Raw genomic sequence first — 19,317 nt, forward strand, 5'->3', positions numbered from 1 at the left:
AAACCTGGAATAGCTGAATGCTCAGGTAAGTATTCCTGTGTTTCATAGCGCGTAGATTTCTCAGAAGACTCTCTCCTGAGAAAGCAGGGATTAGGTCTTATAGCCGGGATAGACTGGGTTGAAAGTCAACTCTTCCAGGTCACACTTTGCCTCCCTGTCCCCAGGACCTGGATGAAATCTGAATTCTGTTACAGCTGCTTCCCTTCCCCCCTGCTTGGACCTGAATGCACAAATCCAAAATATTCCAAAAGCTTTGTTGTCAGAACTAGGCTTTGGAGGAACCACAGAAAGAAGCCAGAGGCCAGAAGAGGTAACTAAGCTCTGAAGATTTAACAAAAAGTTTGTTAATCCATGGTGCTCACTAATAACTTACTGCTTAGCATGGTGACGCGTGCTAAGTTACATCAACACAGGTTGTCTTGCGACACTTTGCAATGCTTCAGCAACATTTTGGATTCTGTAAAATAAACAAAATCCAATTTTTATTGCCACTTCAAACATGCCAAGTACAAAGTGATACCAAGTATGTCTAGAATTATTCTCTCTCCATATTGCCATTATTACTAGTTAGCAGAGCAAGTATGAATTACTCTCAACAGAGAATTATAAAACCTATTATAAAATGCATTCCACTTTGCAAGCAGGGGCAGAAACTGACAGGAGTGGAGAGCTTGGGATTGCAGCCCCCTGCAAACAGGCTTACTCATCCATCGTGGAACTGAGTATTACATAACTTGAGCTGTTGCTGCAGCAACTTTTCCCAGCCCCGGAACAGTGCCACAGAGGTGCTGCCTTAATATAGATAAGCAGCTTCACTGTCTTTTTACACAGCACATACAGTTAGCTGAAAATGAAGGACAGTTTAAAGAGAAATATTCAAGATAATTGTTTCAAAATTACTGGGAAATACGGATGTATGTAATGAAACATTAATTTTCAGCAGTCTTCGGTGCTAAAAACAGAGGGAAAGGCCAGATAAGAGGTGAGTCCTTTTAATCACCACAATATAAATATCAAGTAATACAGTGATAAATGGATTGTGTGAAGGTAACTGGTATTTACAGTCCTCTGAAATCACTACTGTACTTATATATGTAAGATGTTCATACCTTATATACTTACATGTGCACATACCCATGATGTTCATACATTTGTTTAAAACCTGGTTTTGTTCCTCTCTGCAACAGTTGTTGACATTGTTAAATTGAACGTCTAAGCCTCCTGGCCCAGGACTCCATCCAAAGCCTTGCTGGAAAGCCTCATATCCCAGATTTTCAGTGGCAAATTCTGTTGTGGGACTTCATATTTCTGGTTGCACTCTGGTCTTTAAATCCATGCTGATGTAGTTCACCTTGAACTCCATTCTACATTAGATGAATCCAAAAAGGCTTTCTACACACACACAAACAAACAAAAAAAAAAGTCATCATAATTGATATTTTCACAGAATCATAAAATGGTTTGGATTCCAGGGGAACACAAAGATCCTCTAATTCCAACCCCTCTGCTACAAGGCAGGGACACCTTCCACTAGACCAGGTTGCTCCAAGCCCTGTCCAATCTGGCCTTGAACACTGAAAGGGATGGGACATCTACAGCTTCTCTGGGTAACCTGTGCCAGTGTCTCACCACCCTCAAGGTGAAGATTGTTTTCCCTAATGTCTAATTTAAGTCTCCTCTCTTTCAGTTTAAAACCACTCCCCCTTGTCCTGTCACTACACACCCTTGTAAAAGTCCCTCTCCAGCTTTTGGTAGGTCCCCTTTAGGTACTGGAAAGCTGGTTTAAGATCTCTTTGGAGACCTCTCCAGGTGGAACAAGCCCTTTAATACCTTTTGGTGATAACTATGATAAACAGTAGTATGCATTTACATGAAAGTGCAGTAATATACAGGTCATACATTTGTATCAGAAGTGAGGGCAGGAATTCAGCAACGAAACTGTCATCCCACATCATCACTGTGGCAACTGTGGCCAGCAGCTCTCTAATGCTTTGGGCCTCTCCTTGTAAACCATGGCTGTACTGTTAGCAGAAATCATAGGCACCCTCTACCATACCTCCTCAGGTCCTAAATGCTACCCTTTGTTATTTGCTTCTGAAACATATTCAAAACAGAGCTAAAATACACAGCTAAAAAGTCTGCTTATTTTTGCTTGGCTTTTAGCTAAACTATTTCTTTAGAATCAGTGTATCTGAAAGTTAGTGATGAGTAAATGCATGACTTCTTTCAATTTCTGTCATATTATGTCAGCTCTGTGTAGACACTTTTCTTTTTAAAACATCCCGAGATAAGTACATACAGTTCTTTCATTGTTTAACATTGCATTTTAATTCAGCTTAGAGGAATCATCTCAGAGTTAGTAACTGCTCATTATGGGTTTAATCTAGAACCTCTTTATTCAGCTTTATGGAGTAAGCCTAATGATGAGAAAATAGATTTATTTCTTTCTCTCTCTCCTGTCTCATGTCTCTCATGAAGATGACATGCTTGATGTGCCAGGTCACATGGAAACAGCACATGATGCACCCCATGTGTCACATGGCACTGGCTGGGTGGCTGCTCTATTTCACAGAAGGGAGTGAAAGTGTCCTTACCAAGACTTACCAAAAACTTGCTTATTGAAAGTTTCTTAATACCTGTTCTGAAAAGCCAGTGAGGTGTGTGCTTCAGTCACTCCTCAGGTGGATCCCATCAGACTCCACTGGACCACATTCTGAAGATACAGTTCAGGGCAGTGAAAACCCCGCAAACAGACAGCTACTCTTATACAGACCAAAATGGCTTTTAATATCCCTAGACAAGGCAGCTCTGCACTCAGCTAAAGCACTCACCTTCTGGCGGAATGAACATGTTTAAGCTTCTACGTTCTTCACAGTGTCAAATACAGATTGGTGAGAATGAGCAAGAAAATGAAACAAAAAGCAAAAAATCCTAATGTGAATGCTTAAATATTTTCCTAGCTTACACAATCAGCAACAATTTCCCTAGTTTACACAATCAACAATTATATTTATTTTACAATTTTTTCTTTCATGAATGCTGTTTGACAGGCTAGAATGACTATGAAATAAATTTGCTTATTGTGCCTTCAACAAAGTGCAAGTTTTAGAATATATATGCATTTCTAAGCATTTATAAATGATAGCTTCTTTAGTCAGGAAGAGAAGAATAAGTGAAAACAAAGATTTTTACAACGGGCTGATCCCTTTCTCTGATCTTTGAATTCAATCAGGCTGCAGCATTAGGCTAGCAATTTTGTGTATAACTTAATGTAATAATTTGAACATTAAATCACTCAGTAAATTCTTGACACAAGTGACACTATACTTGTTTTTACAATCTGTCAATGACTATAAATTATTATGTAATTATGCTGCTGCTGTGCTTTGGAGATATTCATTCAGCTCACATATTTTCCAGAATCTCCTACTAACACTGAGAAAGTTGCTTGACTTCTGTTATTTAGCTCACATCTCCAAATTACCACAGGGACTGCCTCTTTCTTTGTACCTGTAAAGTACCTTGCACATAGGGACTCCTGAGCAACTACTGTAATATGAATTACTAATCTAGACTATTCCAACTTGGCCGGAAAAAAACCTGCAGGGACTGTGTAAGCCTGCTCCTGGAAGCATGAATCACTGCTTCTTCCTGAGAGGAAGCTGCCAACAGCTCTTGCGGGGGACACACTCAACAAAACACAGTTTACTCTGATGTCTGCTAAAGAAATCTCTCCTAGACCGTACTCACTTGGCTAGCAACTGCCTCGCTGAGATCACGTCTCCCACACTACTGCACCTCACCTAGGCTGAGTGTAATGATAAAAATATCTCAGCCACTGACCACGGCCAGATGCCTGGTGACTTACAGGTGACTCAGAGCTCTGGTGCCTTTGACATTGTGGAGCATGTGAAACCTCCAACACAGCTGCATGACCTGGCTCAGAGAGAAAAATGCCTTAGCATGGTTCCACTGATTCCTCACTAAGCATTCCCAGATGGTAGCAGATAGCTTTTCCTTCTGTTAAGGTCTCTCAGATGCAATACACACTACTTGGTGCCAATCACCTCTTCTATCCAACATCTGCACAGAGGCTGTGGGAATAATTGTGATGAAGTACATGGACTACAGTGTTAGTAATATCAGTGCTACTTTTCTTTCAGTCTGGGAATTACAACTGCCCTCTGACACAACTAATATTAGGAACATACTGAGAGAGATGAAAAACAGCTTGGTGAAACTCAAGTCTAAACATACAAAGATGCCATGAATTAAAGGAGAAAGCCTTTGGATGATACAATGAATCAAAAGATGAATATAGTTTTCTGGGATTGATTAGAGAAGTCCAAGGAATAGAGGCTTCTTTTGATCAGCTACATTCAGCAAAAGGCTGTAAGTTTGCAAGAGTAAAAGCCCAGCACCCTTTTTCTTTTCCCTCAACATATACCTTGCCTTCCTGATGGCAGTGAGCACAGGATGTGGCCATGTTGACCATTCATCCACTTGGGAATTCTGCACCTTGAGGAGCCCCAACAAAGTTCTGTGATGGTATTCACATCCCTTGGTCAATGCAAGTGGCTGAAGAGACTGCCTTGTAGCAGTTATTGTGATACTCACACTTTGGAAAGAAACACATTTTGTTTTCAGACCTTAAGAAGACAGGAGTTATTCGGGGTTTCTGAACAGTCGTGGTGACAGTCACTTTTGACAACACGCCCGTTTTACCAGGGGTTGCAGCTTTTCACGAAGTCAGCATTTCTCTCCCGAAGCATGAACCCAGGCAAAATTAGAAATCCCTCTCCGCACCCGCCTTTCCAGGGCTTCTCTGTGTGTGTAAAAACTCGAGAGAGAAGCGGGCATTCTTTCCCTTGCACACTACCCCCAGTCATTTCAGGCTGCTCAGAGGCAGGCCGCAGGGGCACACCTTTCCTGCAGCCATCTGCGGGGCCCTGGCTGCAGCCAAAACTGGCGGCCCTCAGCCAGACCACCAGCGGCCTGGGATGGCGGTGCTGGGCCGTGCCGGGGCACCGGGGGACACCACCACAGCCCCGGCTCTCCCATCCTCTCCTGACACCAACGGCCCCTGCCACCGTTAGCTCAGGGCCAGGCTTCCTTCCCCGCGGTCCATGCCCCGCCACCCACCCGCCCTGCCGGTGGGAGGAGCGGAGAGCGGCCCCGACCCTCGGCGGCCGGAATCGCGGGCGGCCGAACAGGCGGAGCCACCGCGCCGGCGGGCAGCTGCGATATGTCGCACCCGTCTCCTGTCGCCCGGCCCAGCCAACCCTCCAACCCCCGCACCTTCTTCGATGTGGACATCGGGGGCGAGCGAGGTGGGGAGGGGGCGGGAGCGGCGGGGCCCGTACCGGGTCGGGTCGGGGGGCTGGGATACCCCTGTGTTGAACGCTCGGGGGCCGGGCCGGGTGGTGGGGAGCGGGCGGGAGCTGCGTGGCTCATTCCCGGGCCCCGCCGCGGAGTGGAACGTTCTCGACGGGGAGGAACAACCAGGCTTGGGCCCCGGTGGCGCCACACCGCGCTGCCTGTAGTTCCCCGGGCTGCGAGTACCAACAGCGGCTCAAGGGAGGAATTAAAACGCGGCCCGCCGTAAACGGGAGTCCCTGGGACGGGGAGGGGCTTCCCCAGGGGCTTTGCGCTCTCCCCCCGAGGTTTCCTCACCAGAACCAACAGGCCCGAGGGAAACGGGCTACGTGGCTGCACAGGTACCCCATGCCCGGGGCTTCCCAGCTGGGGGCGTCTCCGTGCGGGAGCTGGTACCTCTGCAGCAACGACTGACCCCCTGCCACAGGCGTCCCTCAGAGACGCGCACCAGCCGGCGCCATGTGGGTGCAGGCCGCGGCCCGCGCCCCCTCACCCCACCGCAGGACTCGGCCTTGGTCAGGAAGGGGTTCTGCCACCCGGGCACTGGGGACCAGCTGAGCCGGGCAGCTGTGGTGTAAGGAGGTGAAAGCTGAGGCGGGCCTGGCGCCTGTCGCCAGGGTTGCAAGGAGGTCACTGGAAAATCTGTGTGAACGTTCAAAATGGAAATCCGAAAACAACAACATAGGAGCTGGGGTGGTACTTGAAAGTGCAGGTTCCCAGCATTTGCATGGGTGAAGGTAGATGCTGCCGTTTTGTCAAGGCAGCACCTCTCATGTATTTGTTCTGCTGCTCAAAAGAATAAAAGCAAGTCTGCAAGAGGATTTGTGGTTATTGACTTTCAGTTCTCTAATTTGTTTTCATCCCTGTATTAATTAGAATTAATATATTTACATTCAGCTTCCGGTAAAGTGAAGTTATGTTAACTAATTGACTGTGAGGCTGATGAGAAAACAGGATCATCAACTGATGGCAGCTGCTGGGAGTGAGAAACAGCTCCCTGAGAAGCCACTCTGTGAAAAGATGAGAGTCTGACACAGAATCCATTTATCAACTATTACAGGATCTGTTAGCGACACAGGTTTCACTTCCTTCAGTTAAAACACGTACATTTTTTGATTTAACAATTGCTTGCAGCATCTGTAACTGTAAATAACTATTATTCATCCTCAGGTATTACTGTGTCTTAGTAAAATTGGGGTTTAAGAGAATGAGGAGTAAGGTTAGTATACATGTTTGGCACAAGCTTTTTGATCAAATAAAAGGTAAACCAGTCTTTAAATTTTGTCTATTTTTGGTTGAACAAACTACATATATATGTTAAAATAGACATAAGTATACATGTTAAAGTACATAATTTGGCTTTAATACATGTGTGTGTAATTTCCTGTGTACATTTTCCTGGCAAAAGATCCATTTCACGTTTTTGGCAGAATCTGTCTTTATTCCCCTTACAGTGTTCTTGATAGTGGTGTTGCTGATAATCTTGCTAAAAATCTACTGTATCTGTGCCAGCAGTTGCCATTGAACAACCCCAAAATGCAAACTGAGTAACAGTCAAGTCTGAAACATTGATTTCATTTGCCCAGTAACACATCACCGTGCCAAGGATGGGACTTAAACGTATGCTTCATTCGTCTGTCATTTCAGTTGGACGCATTGTCTTTGAATTATTTGCTGATGTTGTACCTAAAACTGCTGAAAATTTCCGTGCGTTATGTACGGGAGAGAAAGGAACGGGGCCTACCACTGGAAAACCTCTCCATTACAAAGGATGTCCTTTCCACAGAAGTAAGTTCTGTGAAATCCTCTCTTTTCCTGTTGGTAACAGAAGTCCTACATTATCAGTATTCGAAATAATGTTAAACAATATCTTGGAGCACTTGTTTAAGAAGTAGCTTGATTGAAAGTAAAGTTTTTGACTTTCTGACCCTTCTAATGACGAGATGTTCTTACCATGCATTGACAATAGTAAAATATAAATGCATTAGTAAGTTAGTAATAGTAAAACTAGTCTAGTGTGCCCTGTGAGTAGGTTGAAATGAATTTCAGGTAAAGGATTAAATATCAACTGAAAAAGAGTACTTAGGGGACACTTAACAAAGGGTGGGTTTTGGTTTATTTAAGTATGGGTGCTGCTGACACGGATTGCTCATCATCTCCAAATTATTTTTATTTCATGCCTTTCCTGCCTTGCTGCTATATTTTATAATTACTTTCTTTTACAGTTATAAAGCAGTTTATGGTTCAGGGTGGAGATTTCTCAAACCAAAATGGCACAGGTGGAGAAAGTATCTATGGTGAAAAATTTGAAGATGAAAACTTTCATTATAAGGTACTCCATTGAAAATACTAGTTGTGTTCATTTTTTTAAGTTTCAGTGATTTTTTTTTTCTTGATGTTCAGAATTAGCACTGTTTAGTCCAAGGTTCACGTATTTTTAAGTAGTCAAATGAATGCAGCAAAAAAGCCCCAACTAGTTTGCCCTTAAAGTCTTTGTTGAGTACAGAACAAATACATGTATGAATACACAAAATGAGGTCAACCTCACTGAACAAAGTCAACCATAGCTCAATTGTTTTTTTTAATTGCACCATCAGAAATTCATTTGAAACAATATTTTAGTTCTCATCAAATTAAGGGTATTATTATAAGAGTGGCAAATTTTGTTACTCAGACATACACAGTATGCTAGCATTAACTGGATTTTATACCTTTGTTTTCATATACTAGGAACATTCAGATCAGATGTGAGAAATACCTGTCTTAAGTAGGGAATCCATGGTAGATTGCAGGATGAATCCAAAAGATAAAGCACTTTCCCCACTACATTTATTTTCAATGGTACGAGAAGTAAATGGTTGTTTATAAGTGGCTTTTTTCACCCAAAATGTTGGAAAAACGTGCTGTGAACAAAGCAAGTTTTTGAATATGCAAAGGCCTCAATTTGAGGATGTCATTTTAAGAGATGCTGTCTTTGATGGCAGAAATTCCTATTCTTTCCATTACTTATTCCCACTGTTGTATCAGAGCTCACTATTTCATTACTAGCAACCATTAGTGTAGTCCCACAAGCAGTTTTGTCAGCCCAGCAGTGTGAAGAGAGGCAGGAGCTGCGCTGCAAGAGTAGGAAATTCTGACACAATCTTTGTCCTCAAAATCAGCATCTAGTGACACCGGCGACACTGCAAGTGCATGTGCTTTACACCACATGTACAATTTTAGATCAGCAGTTTTTTCAGGGTGTATCCTGTATCTTTTCTTGTTTCTTTTGCAAAGGCATACCTTTCAAAATGTCCAGTACAATTCTTCAGGCTTCTCGTCATTATCAAAATCAAATGCAGTTGATGCCTCCAGAGTCTGTCTTTTGACATAAATTGACTTTTGAAAAAAATCTTTTTTAAGCATTTTAGCATTTTAAGCATTTTACCTTGCTTTAAAAATGGCTATTCCAGGAAGGGAAGAAGACTGCAGATATGCACGCTTTAAGCCTACAAATTTAAACAGTATTTGAAGATCTTCAAATTTAAGTACTACCTGTACACTGTGACTTAGATGTTTTGGATAGCAGACTTAGCTGTTCTGGAGAAGAACTGCAACCATAGTAATTGTTTCTGAGTGCTCATCTGTGTTCTCAGCTGTACAGAAAGGGCCGTGTGGCAGGAAAAAATCCCTTGTGCTTGAACTGTGAGTAATCACATCTTGAAGCTGGATAGAAGTACAACTTGGAAACAACAAAAATAACATGTTTTTCAAGTACCCCTTACAACAGCCAAGACACCCGGGGCTGTAGGTGTAACAGTCTCAGCACTGGCATTAACTGTGTTCATATGTCTAATTATGTGATGGCATATGAATGACTCCTCAATAATACTGACTAAAAAAATTACAGGCATTGTTGGCCCATGTCCAAAACAAAGCCCTGACTGAAATTGTGTTTGCCTCCAAACAATATTGTAAGAAAACAAAATATGGTATTACTCTACTAGTCAGGTGTCAAAGTCCATAACCAGGTTTGGAGCAATAGCTATAAATGTAGACCAGACATTCATCATAGATTTAATTACAGTTGGGAGAGATGTTCTCTGAAGTCTGACAGTTGCTATGGTGGTCTTCCTCCCCTTCTCCCCACGATACCAAGTTTCTTAGGAATACCACAGTTTACATGCTTCAGTATATATGGGTGGTATAACGTGCTGATTTAAGTTAAACAGGGTTCCTTACACTTAATAACAGATCAGCTTGAGGAGAATAACATCTTAATGGCTGTGTCATGCCAGTTTAACAAGAGAATCGCAAGACATATGAAAAGTACATTTTTGCAGTGCAAGTGAAAATGAAGTAATTATGTGGTGGTGCAAGATAATTCTTATTTCAAAGAAGGAAAAAGTACTTGCAGCAAACAAGATAAACAATATTATATGTTGGGCTGTTTAATAAAGTTTTGTTAGTTTGTGGCCTGGTAGCATAAGCCAAAATAATTAGATGGTTAAAAATTGCAACAGAATAAAAACTGACTCTCTATAAAAGTGAAGGAGTTAACCTTCCTCCCTTCCTCCCCCAACCTTTAAATGATAAAGACCACAGACCCATAAACCCCACAGTTCTACAACATACTTTGGGTGAGCAGCCTTTATAAAATTAATACATACCCATCCTGAGAGTGTAACTTTGAAGTTGGTTTAAGTGGTGTTTGGCTTTGTTTCTCAAGGCCAGTGGTCTTGAGTAATCCAGGGAGGAATTTCACATGTCTCTCAGGCGATCTGTCCAAGCTTGGCAGCACTGCAGGGATTGAGTGTACCAGAAGCAGACAGATGTTACAGCATCAAGTCACACAGGCAGCTCTGCTTGCTGGAATGCTGTGCAGCGATTAAAGGTGCAGAGCTGGGTATTTGCCCTCTCAGTCATGATGGCTAAAATTAATTGCTAACTATATGTAACTGGTTTACCAAGTTGCCATTATGGCTGTCCTTGCTGTATATATTAACTGCCTCACAGGATCTTTTGTATGGTTTTATAATAGATCTTTTATATGTTGTGATTTTCTTTTCCCCAACACAGCATGATAAACCGGGGCTGCTGAGCATGGCAAATGCAGGACCTGGTACTAATGGCTCTCAATTCTTCATTACAACGGTGCCTACTTCTCACCTGGATAAGAAACATGTGGTGTTTGGCCAAGTGATTAAAGGAATGGGAGTAGTTAAAATACTGGAAAATGTTGAAGTGAATGGAGAAACTCCTGCTAAGGTAAGCAAAATCCAGAGCACCTACAGATGATGTTTATTCTTCCATTATATGATGTATATTCCTTTCTTCTAAATGCTTGGTGTAATGTTTACAACTGTTAAATGTTAGCCAGTTATTCTTATGAACAGTGTTATTTTCCATTTTGCTGTCCTTGTCAAGAGGCTTTTGTTCTTTTGCTGTAAATCTCCCCTGCACAAAAAAAGTATTTATTGTTCAACACAGCTGTGAGGGTGGAAGCCTCTACCAGGGTGAAGGTGGAAATGCACAGCTAGAAGTGTAGGATGGGTGGTGGAATTAAAAGGTGGAATTCACAATCCTACCTAGGGGATATGTAATTCTTGTTGTATTTCTGGAAAAGCAGTTGGTGTGTAGGTCAACTCAGTCTGTGGTTTGAAAAATTAGTACCTCTGTAACTTTAAAAGACTTAGTAGATTGAGAAAGAACTGTCTTCTGTAATGCAGTAGAACTTCCATGTCTTGTGTTTTGCTGCAGCTCAGCCTGCTGCCAGTTCCTCTTCCAGCCTCTTCATGGAGCGTGGGTATGGTGTTCATGGAATGCTGCTCCTCTGAACTTAATGCTTTCTGTGACAAAAGCCTTTTGAAAACTGAAGAGGGACTTTTTGCCAGGGCATGTAGGGATAGAATAAGGAGGAATGGCTTTAAACTGAAAGAGGGGAAGATTCAGGTTAGATATTAGGAAGAAGTTCTTCCCTGTGAGGGTGGTGAGGCACTGGCACAGGCTGCCCAGAGAAGTTGTGGCTGCCCCATCCCTGGCAGTGTTCAAAGCCAGGTTCGACAGGCTTCGAGCAACCTGGTTTAGTGGAATGTGTTTCTTCCTGTGGCAGGGGGTTGGAATTCGATAATCTTAAAGGTTACTTCCAGCCCAAACCATTCTGTGATGGGTAGGCTAATGAAGTGATGGGTTTCTGAAATCAGTGCACCCAAACAACTGATGAAAAAGCATTTTTACTGAATTTGAAAGAGCACTCATCAATTGTAGCTTTGTTCTGGGGGGGGAAGCTGTCTTAATAACTAACACTGCTGTTTATACTTTATTTTTCAGTTGTGCGTCATTGCAGAATGTGGAGAGCTAAAGGAAGGAGATGACTGGGGAATTGTGCCTCAGGATGGATCTGGAGATGCTCATCCAGATTTTCCTGAAGATTCAGATATGGACTTGAAAGATGTAAGTATTTTTCTTTTAAGGTATTTTACAGAATGTAAACCTGGTAGGTAATCTGAGTTACATGGTGTATGTGATGATGTTCCCTAAGCCTTTTGTTCTTAGGAATCAGTCAAGGTCCTGATTAAATGGTGATAGTTTTAGGAAAGAGAATACTGTGGGAGTGGATTGCTCTCGCTTTTTTCCAGTACTAATTGCAGCTGATTTTTCCCCCATTAAGTTAACCAACAATTACTTAACAGTTACTGCACTTTTTTTCCTGTCCTTCGTTTCTTTCTACTCTTTTTTGTGCCGTAGTGACAAATTGCAATTACTGGAACTCCATCCTGCAGATGACTAAATGTTGTACTTACACTCTTTTTCTGTGCAACTTTAAAAATATTTTGCTTCATGTACTAGAAATAGTAGAAGATCAACTTTTAAAGAAGTTTTTCACTACATCAGAGCTAGTTGTTTTCAATTCCCAGTAGTTGTTTGCTGCTCAGGTTGTTCAAACTGAAGGGAGAGACCTGATGGTGAGAGTTAGGGAGCTCCTCTGCAGGTTTTTACTTCATCATGAAGTGAAATAGACAAACTGTAAATCAGTGAATTTACAGAGGGGCAGAAAAAGGAGGCTGCATGTGTAGGTTCCAAATAGAGTATTGGAAATAGAATAGCAAAGAAACATTACAGCTAGAAAACAAGACACTCCTTGTATAAGGCCACTGAGAACGACTTCAGCCTGTGAAATTGTTTTAGGATAGATAGCATTTGCTGTGGTTCAGAACTGAAGTTGGCAGGTGCCTGCCTTTAATTTTAAACTAGTTCATATAAACTAATTACAGAAACCACGATGACATTGGTCTCATGCTGTAATTAGTTTTTTTCCAAGGTCACTGATTCTAGTAGAGCAGAAGGGTGAACTGATAGCCTTACAAATGGCAATATATACACGTGACGGAGCTTAAGACAGCTGTGCTACAGGCAGCAGTAATTATAAACTTTCATTGCCACTGGAAAAATAACACTGGAAATGTATGCCATTCTGGAAATAGAACAATGGATTCAATAAAGACAGGCAGTTGTTCTTTTTCTCCTTCTACAAGTGTTTTAAGTGTTTTGATAGAAGAACTGTGTTGAAAAACTCTCTAATTCGAGTGTGTGCAGAGTTCAGAGGACTCTTACCATTCTGAGAAGCAGAAGACAAGTTATTTTCTGTGGAATAAGTCAGTCTTGGTTGAATACTTTGGTTGTTAGCATGTCATCTTTTACATGAGTAACGGTCAACACCTTTATATATAGCTTTCTGTGGGTAGCAGCATCTAGGGGAAGGAGCTTAACTGCTATGTTGTTTCTGGTATTTTCTCACCCTTTATACTGTAGAAAACCCATTAGGAATTTAATCTTTCAGACTACTGTGTTACATAAAGTAGAAAATTTTATGGGAGTGGTTTGAAGCTAGTCTTTGTCTACAATCGGAATGTTTTTATTCTGAGATTTTATAATCTTTGAAAGAGGATGAACCTGAGTTAAACATGAAGTTAATTCAAGACTTCTTTCATAAGTACATTCATACTTTATGTTTTCCATTTATTTTATTAGGTTGACAAGATTGTGGCCATAGCAGAAGACATAAAGAATATAGGAAATACTTTCTTCAAATCACAAAATTGGGCATTGGCAGCTAAAAAGTATAGTAAAAGTTTACGGTAAGGCTATCATCATTCAATCAGGTAGTTCTTGTAACCCAAATTAATACTGATATCAAGCAATGATATGTGCATTTAAAAAGTGCCTGTTGCTTTTTTCTTTTTTAAACAAAGAGCCTTCTAAATCTGGAAAAGATGTGGTTGTTCTTTAGCTACTTACTCAAGCAGGTCTTCTACTCACTGCTATAGGTAAGAGCTACAGGCAGGAAGTATAGTTTAGAACTGACTAAATGCTCTTTTTTAATACTCTTGATGTGCTGGTGCATAACTGGGAAGAAAGCACAATAGTAGACAGAGGTACTCAATGGACAGAAAAGGAGGGAGATACTTTTTCTCAGATTTCTAAAAGCCAGTAGGTTTAGCAAACGGGTCAGTTTGAGTACCCCAAAGTGACCCTTATTAATTTGCCATTATTTTTTCTGAGGCTTCATACCATCATCCTGACTCCACGTATACTTCAGAATCATGCTTTCAAAATCATGGCGGTCTTGCTTTTGTTTCAATACTGCTCCTTCTTTTTTTCATGCTTTTTGCTTTATGTATATGAGCTTCTCCTATATACATATATTTTCAAGTTATACTGACCTTTATCCCTACCTTCTCAATGATCACTGGTTAACTACCGGTAACAACAATGAAATAAAAAGAATTTGGGCATATTTAATGCTTCAGCTGAGTTTTTAACTGACTGGGATTCAAACAAATGGTATCTTTCTGAGCCATAAAAGTGTATCTGTTGATTACAGATACTAACCCAAGATGCAGCGTTTCCCCCTGCCCTCAAAAAGCCCTCATAGACCAACAGAAAACCTAAAGTAAACAGGATTTCTATGTAAGCCTGTCAGAAATCACCCAGAAAAGAGGCTGAAATGGATCTTTAGGGCTTTGTGTGTTGTAGCTGTCCATTTCTTCTCTCCATTCTTAGGTCAGTATCATCTCTTACAATTAGTTGCCTTGCTTACTCTTAAGCACCCCCAGTGAAGGCTCTTCAAATTTGAGCAGACGGTTTCTATTTGGTCCCTATTTGTTTGTCCTTGTGGATTGAAAGGAAACAAGCTTTTGTGGGGTAAACAAATTTGATCTTTCCAACTGATCTATATAGGTCAGACTTTTGTGGACATGTCCTGTTGTTCTGTACTAAAAATCTAATACTTTATGTATTTTATGTATACACCCTTATGTACAATGGTGTATATTAGCTGGCATTGCATCAGAACTGAAAGGCATAAAATAGCTCTGGGCGAGGTATCTTCCATGTCTTAACTATAACTCATCAGCAAGCCATCCTGGCAGTGGCGTTTTTTTTCTTTTTTACCAACAGTAACCATTATAACTTTTATGTTCTTTTTCTTCTCCTACTGGTGCTTAAACATTTTTATTTATTTATTTTATATGTAAGAATTGACACTTAAAAAAAACCCCACACCATATTATTTCTTGTCTTTCATGTTTTGGTGTGATTTATAAATATTAGAGATGTTCATTTCAAACATAACTCTCCTTAGCTTTTTGCCCTTTTCTCTCTCTTCTGGTTCTCATCTTTTTTAAGTATTGCTTGTTTCTGTGATCCAAAGTTGCATACATACCATGCAACAGTCATAGGGCATACAAAAATAAAACTTACATAGGCACTGATCTGCAAAGAGAGCATTAATCATGGCATGCTCAAAAGGTGAACGTATGCAACTTGACATAAAAACTGACAGCATTAGCACACCATAATTCAAGGAGAATGAGTTACAGTTTGCCTACCAGTTTTCCTATGAAACAGGTGTTCTGAACGATGTGGCTTAGTCCTGAACTACTGTCAGTTTTGAAGTTCAGGAAAAAAGTTGTGAAGACAGTGGAAAGAAGGTGGAGTTATTAATGCTCATAAACCACCTTCCTTTACAAGGTAAAGTTAGCTTCTGATTTTAGCCATAGAATCCTACACCAATTAAAATATTGCTGAGGGAGCTGAAGAAGAGGTGAAGCTTCCCATGAACATGGAAGATGCAGTGGTAGTGCTGACTTTTTGCCACTAATGAGAACATGTTTTGGGGAATAAACAATCACTGAGAGAAATCCTAATGGTTTCATGCCATCTAAATAGTGCATTTATCTAAGAAAAGGAATGCTATTAGTACAGTGGAGGACTAGGAGTTACAGGAAAACGTTCACCACCAGGGGGTTAATCTTTCTTGTCAGGATAAGTCTTGTATATTTAGTTTAATAGATACTTGTAATAGTGGAATTGAAGCTGCTTTAAAAATACCACTTTGGATAGGCCAGTTTGCACATACCTGTAGAAAGATGGCTAAGGGCAGAACAAAACGGGAGTTGCAACACTAATACATGTGCTTTCTAAATCTGTTTTTCTGCAGGTATGTAGAAGCTTCTGAAGCACTGGCAGAGGAGGCAGACAAACCAAAGCTAAAAACTGTTGCTCTGACCTGCATTCTAAACATTGGCGCTTGTAAACTAAAACTGTCAGATTGGCAGGGAGCCATTGAAAGTTGTTCAGAGGTAAAGTTAATGTCTAGTATTTTGATGAACAGTTGTCCTAGACAGAAAATGGAGACTGAAACTGCAAAGCTTTTTTACAGAGTCTTCTCACAAGCTTCTCACAAGCTTCCACAAAGTGGAAGGCTGATTGTGAAGTTATTCCTAACTTTTCCAGTACATGGGTTTTAAAAAAGATGTTGAAATGGAAAATGACTCATTAGAATCAAACAAAAGAGGGGTGTTACTACTGCCAGATAAAATGCACACTGTCGCTGTCAGTTTGGCTTGCAGAGCTGATTTTTATATTATGAAGTTAAACTGTTTTTAGTGAAAGAGGAATACTTTTCTCTGGAAGACTAGCACGAGCAAAACATTCTATTTGCTTTTAGATTGATGGTCTTGTACCTTATTCTAACTAAAGCCCTTTTCAGGTAGGCTTAGTAGTGAGATGAAATCAGTGAATAGGAGGAAAGAAGGAAATAATAAATATGGAAACAATGAAAAATAATAGAATGAAAGGGTGGAGAGGAAGGAATGGTGACGTAGACATACTGTCAGAATTTAGTACATCTGAGGAAACTTTAGATAGTTTGGTAAAACTCTGAGATTTTGAAGGAACTGACTGAAGAATGTTCTTATCTGTTAGTACAGGATCCTGAGCAGAACCTTCCGGGGCTTCATGCTGAAAGTAGGAGTCTCGGCCCATCTGTGTGTGAGGGTCTTCAGAGAGCTGGCTTACTTTCTAGCCTGCTGATGGTGTTAGCACATGGAAAACTTTCATAAACCTGTATTTAGAATGGACAAATGGGGAATGAGGAAAATAAACCAACAGTGGTGTAGTGTAATACCTGTCGTCTAAAGAATGGTAAAAATTGAAACGGCATTTAAGTGTTACAGATGGAAATTATTAACTACAGTATGTGCCACTGTGGAAAAAAATCCCCACACCTTAAGATCACAGAGTTGTTAGATAAAGACAGCTCCATAGCTGCAACAGATTTCTGCAAGGTACTCAGCTTACATCTCACAACAAGTGTTAAACAGCATATCAGAATTTTAGTAAGAACAGCAGTTTCCTAAGGCTAACTAGGAGAGTTCAAAGCAATTGTTAATGAGAAACCATACACTTCACTTCTGTGATTTCCTAAGGCACCCAGCAATTTAAACTACCAACCTGTAATACGTGTTACTTGGTGTAAATAAGGAATTGCAAATGGCTAAATATAGTCAAACCAACCTCACTCTAAAATAGCTGTAAGCCCAGTGGTTGAGCTAAAACCAAGGAATGCTACCTATGTGTACATGGTACAGAACCCTCATTTCCTAATTCTTAACACAGAAGACGATACAAGCTTTATAGCAGAGAGGTCAGGACAGGTGCCCAGAGCAATACTGCCTTTTTATTTAACAGCCAATACTGAAGTGATGTAAAAAAATCTGGATGCATTGTCCAGTGTCAGTAATTCTTAATTACTGATTAAAAGTTAGAAAGTGGAATAAATGAAACCATACATTAATGCAAACATTTCCAATATATTCTTTAAAATAATAAAAAGACACATGGTAGAGCTATCTGCAGTAAGAAAAAAGAATGTGATCTTCACAGGCAAGAAAAGGAAACAGGTAGCTAGCCAAATTCACTAAGGTACCTCAAAAAAAAAAAGTAATCATAAATAGTGGAACAACTTCTTTGCCCAGCCACCATTTCCTATTTTGATATGCCATACTGGCATATATACACATTAGTGAAACTGTTCAGCTCAAAAGAGACATAATGATTGGAACTTGGCAAGGTTCCTGAAGCATGAGATGGGATTGCTTGGATGCATCTTTCTATCCTACAGTGAAAAAACCTTTACAGGAAATCTGTGTGTTTTATTTATGACACCATTTGAGGGTTTTTTTTTTGGTGTGAAGGAAAGAGCTGCAATACAGACTTATACTGTAAGACTCAAGGTTAGGATAATTTGAACTGCAGTAACAACTTTGCCTTAACAGATACATACATATATATACATATATTTATATGTGCACAAACATGCACAGATGTTCCATTTTATCCTCAGTGTTTGCTTGCCCTTCACAAAAGGCCACTCCTGGTGCAATGATATTAAAACTGATTAGCTGGCTATTCAGTGTGCTACATTAGAGCATTCCTTTTTACACAGTTAATGTTTTGACAGCTTACCCTCAAACCAACTGGAGATACTGTCTGCTGGTGTGAACTGTGCCATTTGTGGAGATGGGAGGCTGTGAAGTATATGAAATGTTAACATGACAATTTTATTAAATTTACAGGCTCTTAAAATAGATCCAGCAAATACTAAAGCTCTCTACAGACGGGCTCAAGGATGGCAGGGAGTAAAAGATCTCGATCAGGCATTGGTAATGATCACAATATTTAATAGAATTTTTATCTTAGCTAAACACTTCATCAGAAGATTAATTTACGTTTCTCTTTTATTTAAGGCTGATCTTAAAAAGGCTCACGAAATTGCCCCTGAAGACAAAGGTAAAATAAAGCTGTTTCTTTACAAATTCTTTACTTTTTAAGCATGTAACAAATTAATCAGGGTAGTATTTTGTAGGAACTCATACCAGTGCCATGGCCAAAATGCTGGCCTCTAACAACTTCAGCACTGACAGAGCCCTCTGATGTGTTCTCATCTGGTTTTATACAGCAGTGATGCTTCTGTTGCTCTGGGTTACCTGCTGATGTAGGTCAACAACATGCCTCTTGAACCATCTCCCTGTGTCACAGAAGTCTTACTAACTTAATTTCCCGGTCTAATTGGACAAGATTTTTGTCATATGAATTCTGTGCTGGCACCAGTACTGTGCTTGCTACATCCTCTTCTACCTGGTCACTTTACCGTAGGGACAAGGTTTTTTGCTGCTAGTGTATCTGACCTAATTGAAGATTAATGCAGTTCTATTAAATGAAATAACATGGGTAAGGTGCAGCAGTATGAGCTGGTCTTGACATATTAAGAGACATAATGTAAAGAGATTACCGTAAATCTATCATGGATTTTCTTTCTAAGCAGCTATCCAGACGGAAACACTCAAAATCAAGCAGAAGATAAAAGCCCAGAAGGAGAAAGAGAAGGCAGCTTATGCTAAAATGTTTGCTTGATTTTTTTTTTTTCCAAACCTTCTAAATCTATGCACTAACTCATGCAAAAGGATAAATGGAGTTGCTTCGTTCATTTGCCCTGTGCTGCAGTTCTCAGTGTTTACAACTCAGAAGTCTAATAATAAAGACAAACTGTTCAAAGGTGAAGTGGTTTTATTTTTAAGCTGTAATAACTTGTGTTTTGCCACTCGGTGTGTTTTTGCA

The 19,317-nt window shown here is 40.4% G+C and overlaps 1 protein-coding gene across 2 annotated transcripts; it reads left to right on the forward strand.

Moving 5' to 3' along the window:
• The first annotated feature begins 5,009 nt into the window (after nucleotides 1–5,009).
• Nucleotides 5,010–19,260, forward strand: PPID (peptidylprolyl isomerase D). 2 transcript variants are annotated; one of them, XM_061373544.1, is made up of 10 exons: nucleotides 5,022–5,330; nucleotides 7,024–7,164; nucleotides 7,602–7,708; nucleotides 10,435–10,623; nucleotides 11,686–11,808; nucleotides 13,387–13,493; nucleotides 15,857–15,998; nucleotides 18,276–18,362; nucleotides 18,447–18,489; nucleotides 19,025–19,260. In XM_061373544.1, the coding sequence occupies exons 1-10, from the start codon at nucleotides 5,246–5,248 to the stop codon at nucleotides 19,111–19,113; spliced, it is 1,113 nt and encodes a 370-aa protein (XP_061229528.1). In that variant the 5' UTR covers nucleotides 5,022–5,245; the 3' UTR covers nucleotides 19,114–19,260. The 2 variants fall into 2 exon arrangements, with proteins under 2 accessions (XP_061229530.1, XP_061229528.1); XM_061373546.1 differs by lacking the exon at nucleotides 18,276–18,362 and having other exon boundaries at nucleotides 5,010–5,330.
• The last annotated feature ends 57 nt before the right edge of the window (nucleotides 19,261–19,317 follow it).

Source organism: Neopsephotus bourkii, unplaced genomic scaffold (assembly GCF_033783945.1).
Source record: "Neopsephotus bourkii isolate Nb327-2 ecotype Australia unplaced genomic scaffold, CSIRO-AGI_Nbou_v1 NB_168, whole genome shotgun sequence".
In the NCBI taxonomy this organism is placed as follows: domain Eukaryota; kingdom Metazoa; phylum Chordata; class Aves; order Psittaciformes; family Psittacidae; genus Neopsephotus; species Neopsephotus bourkii.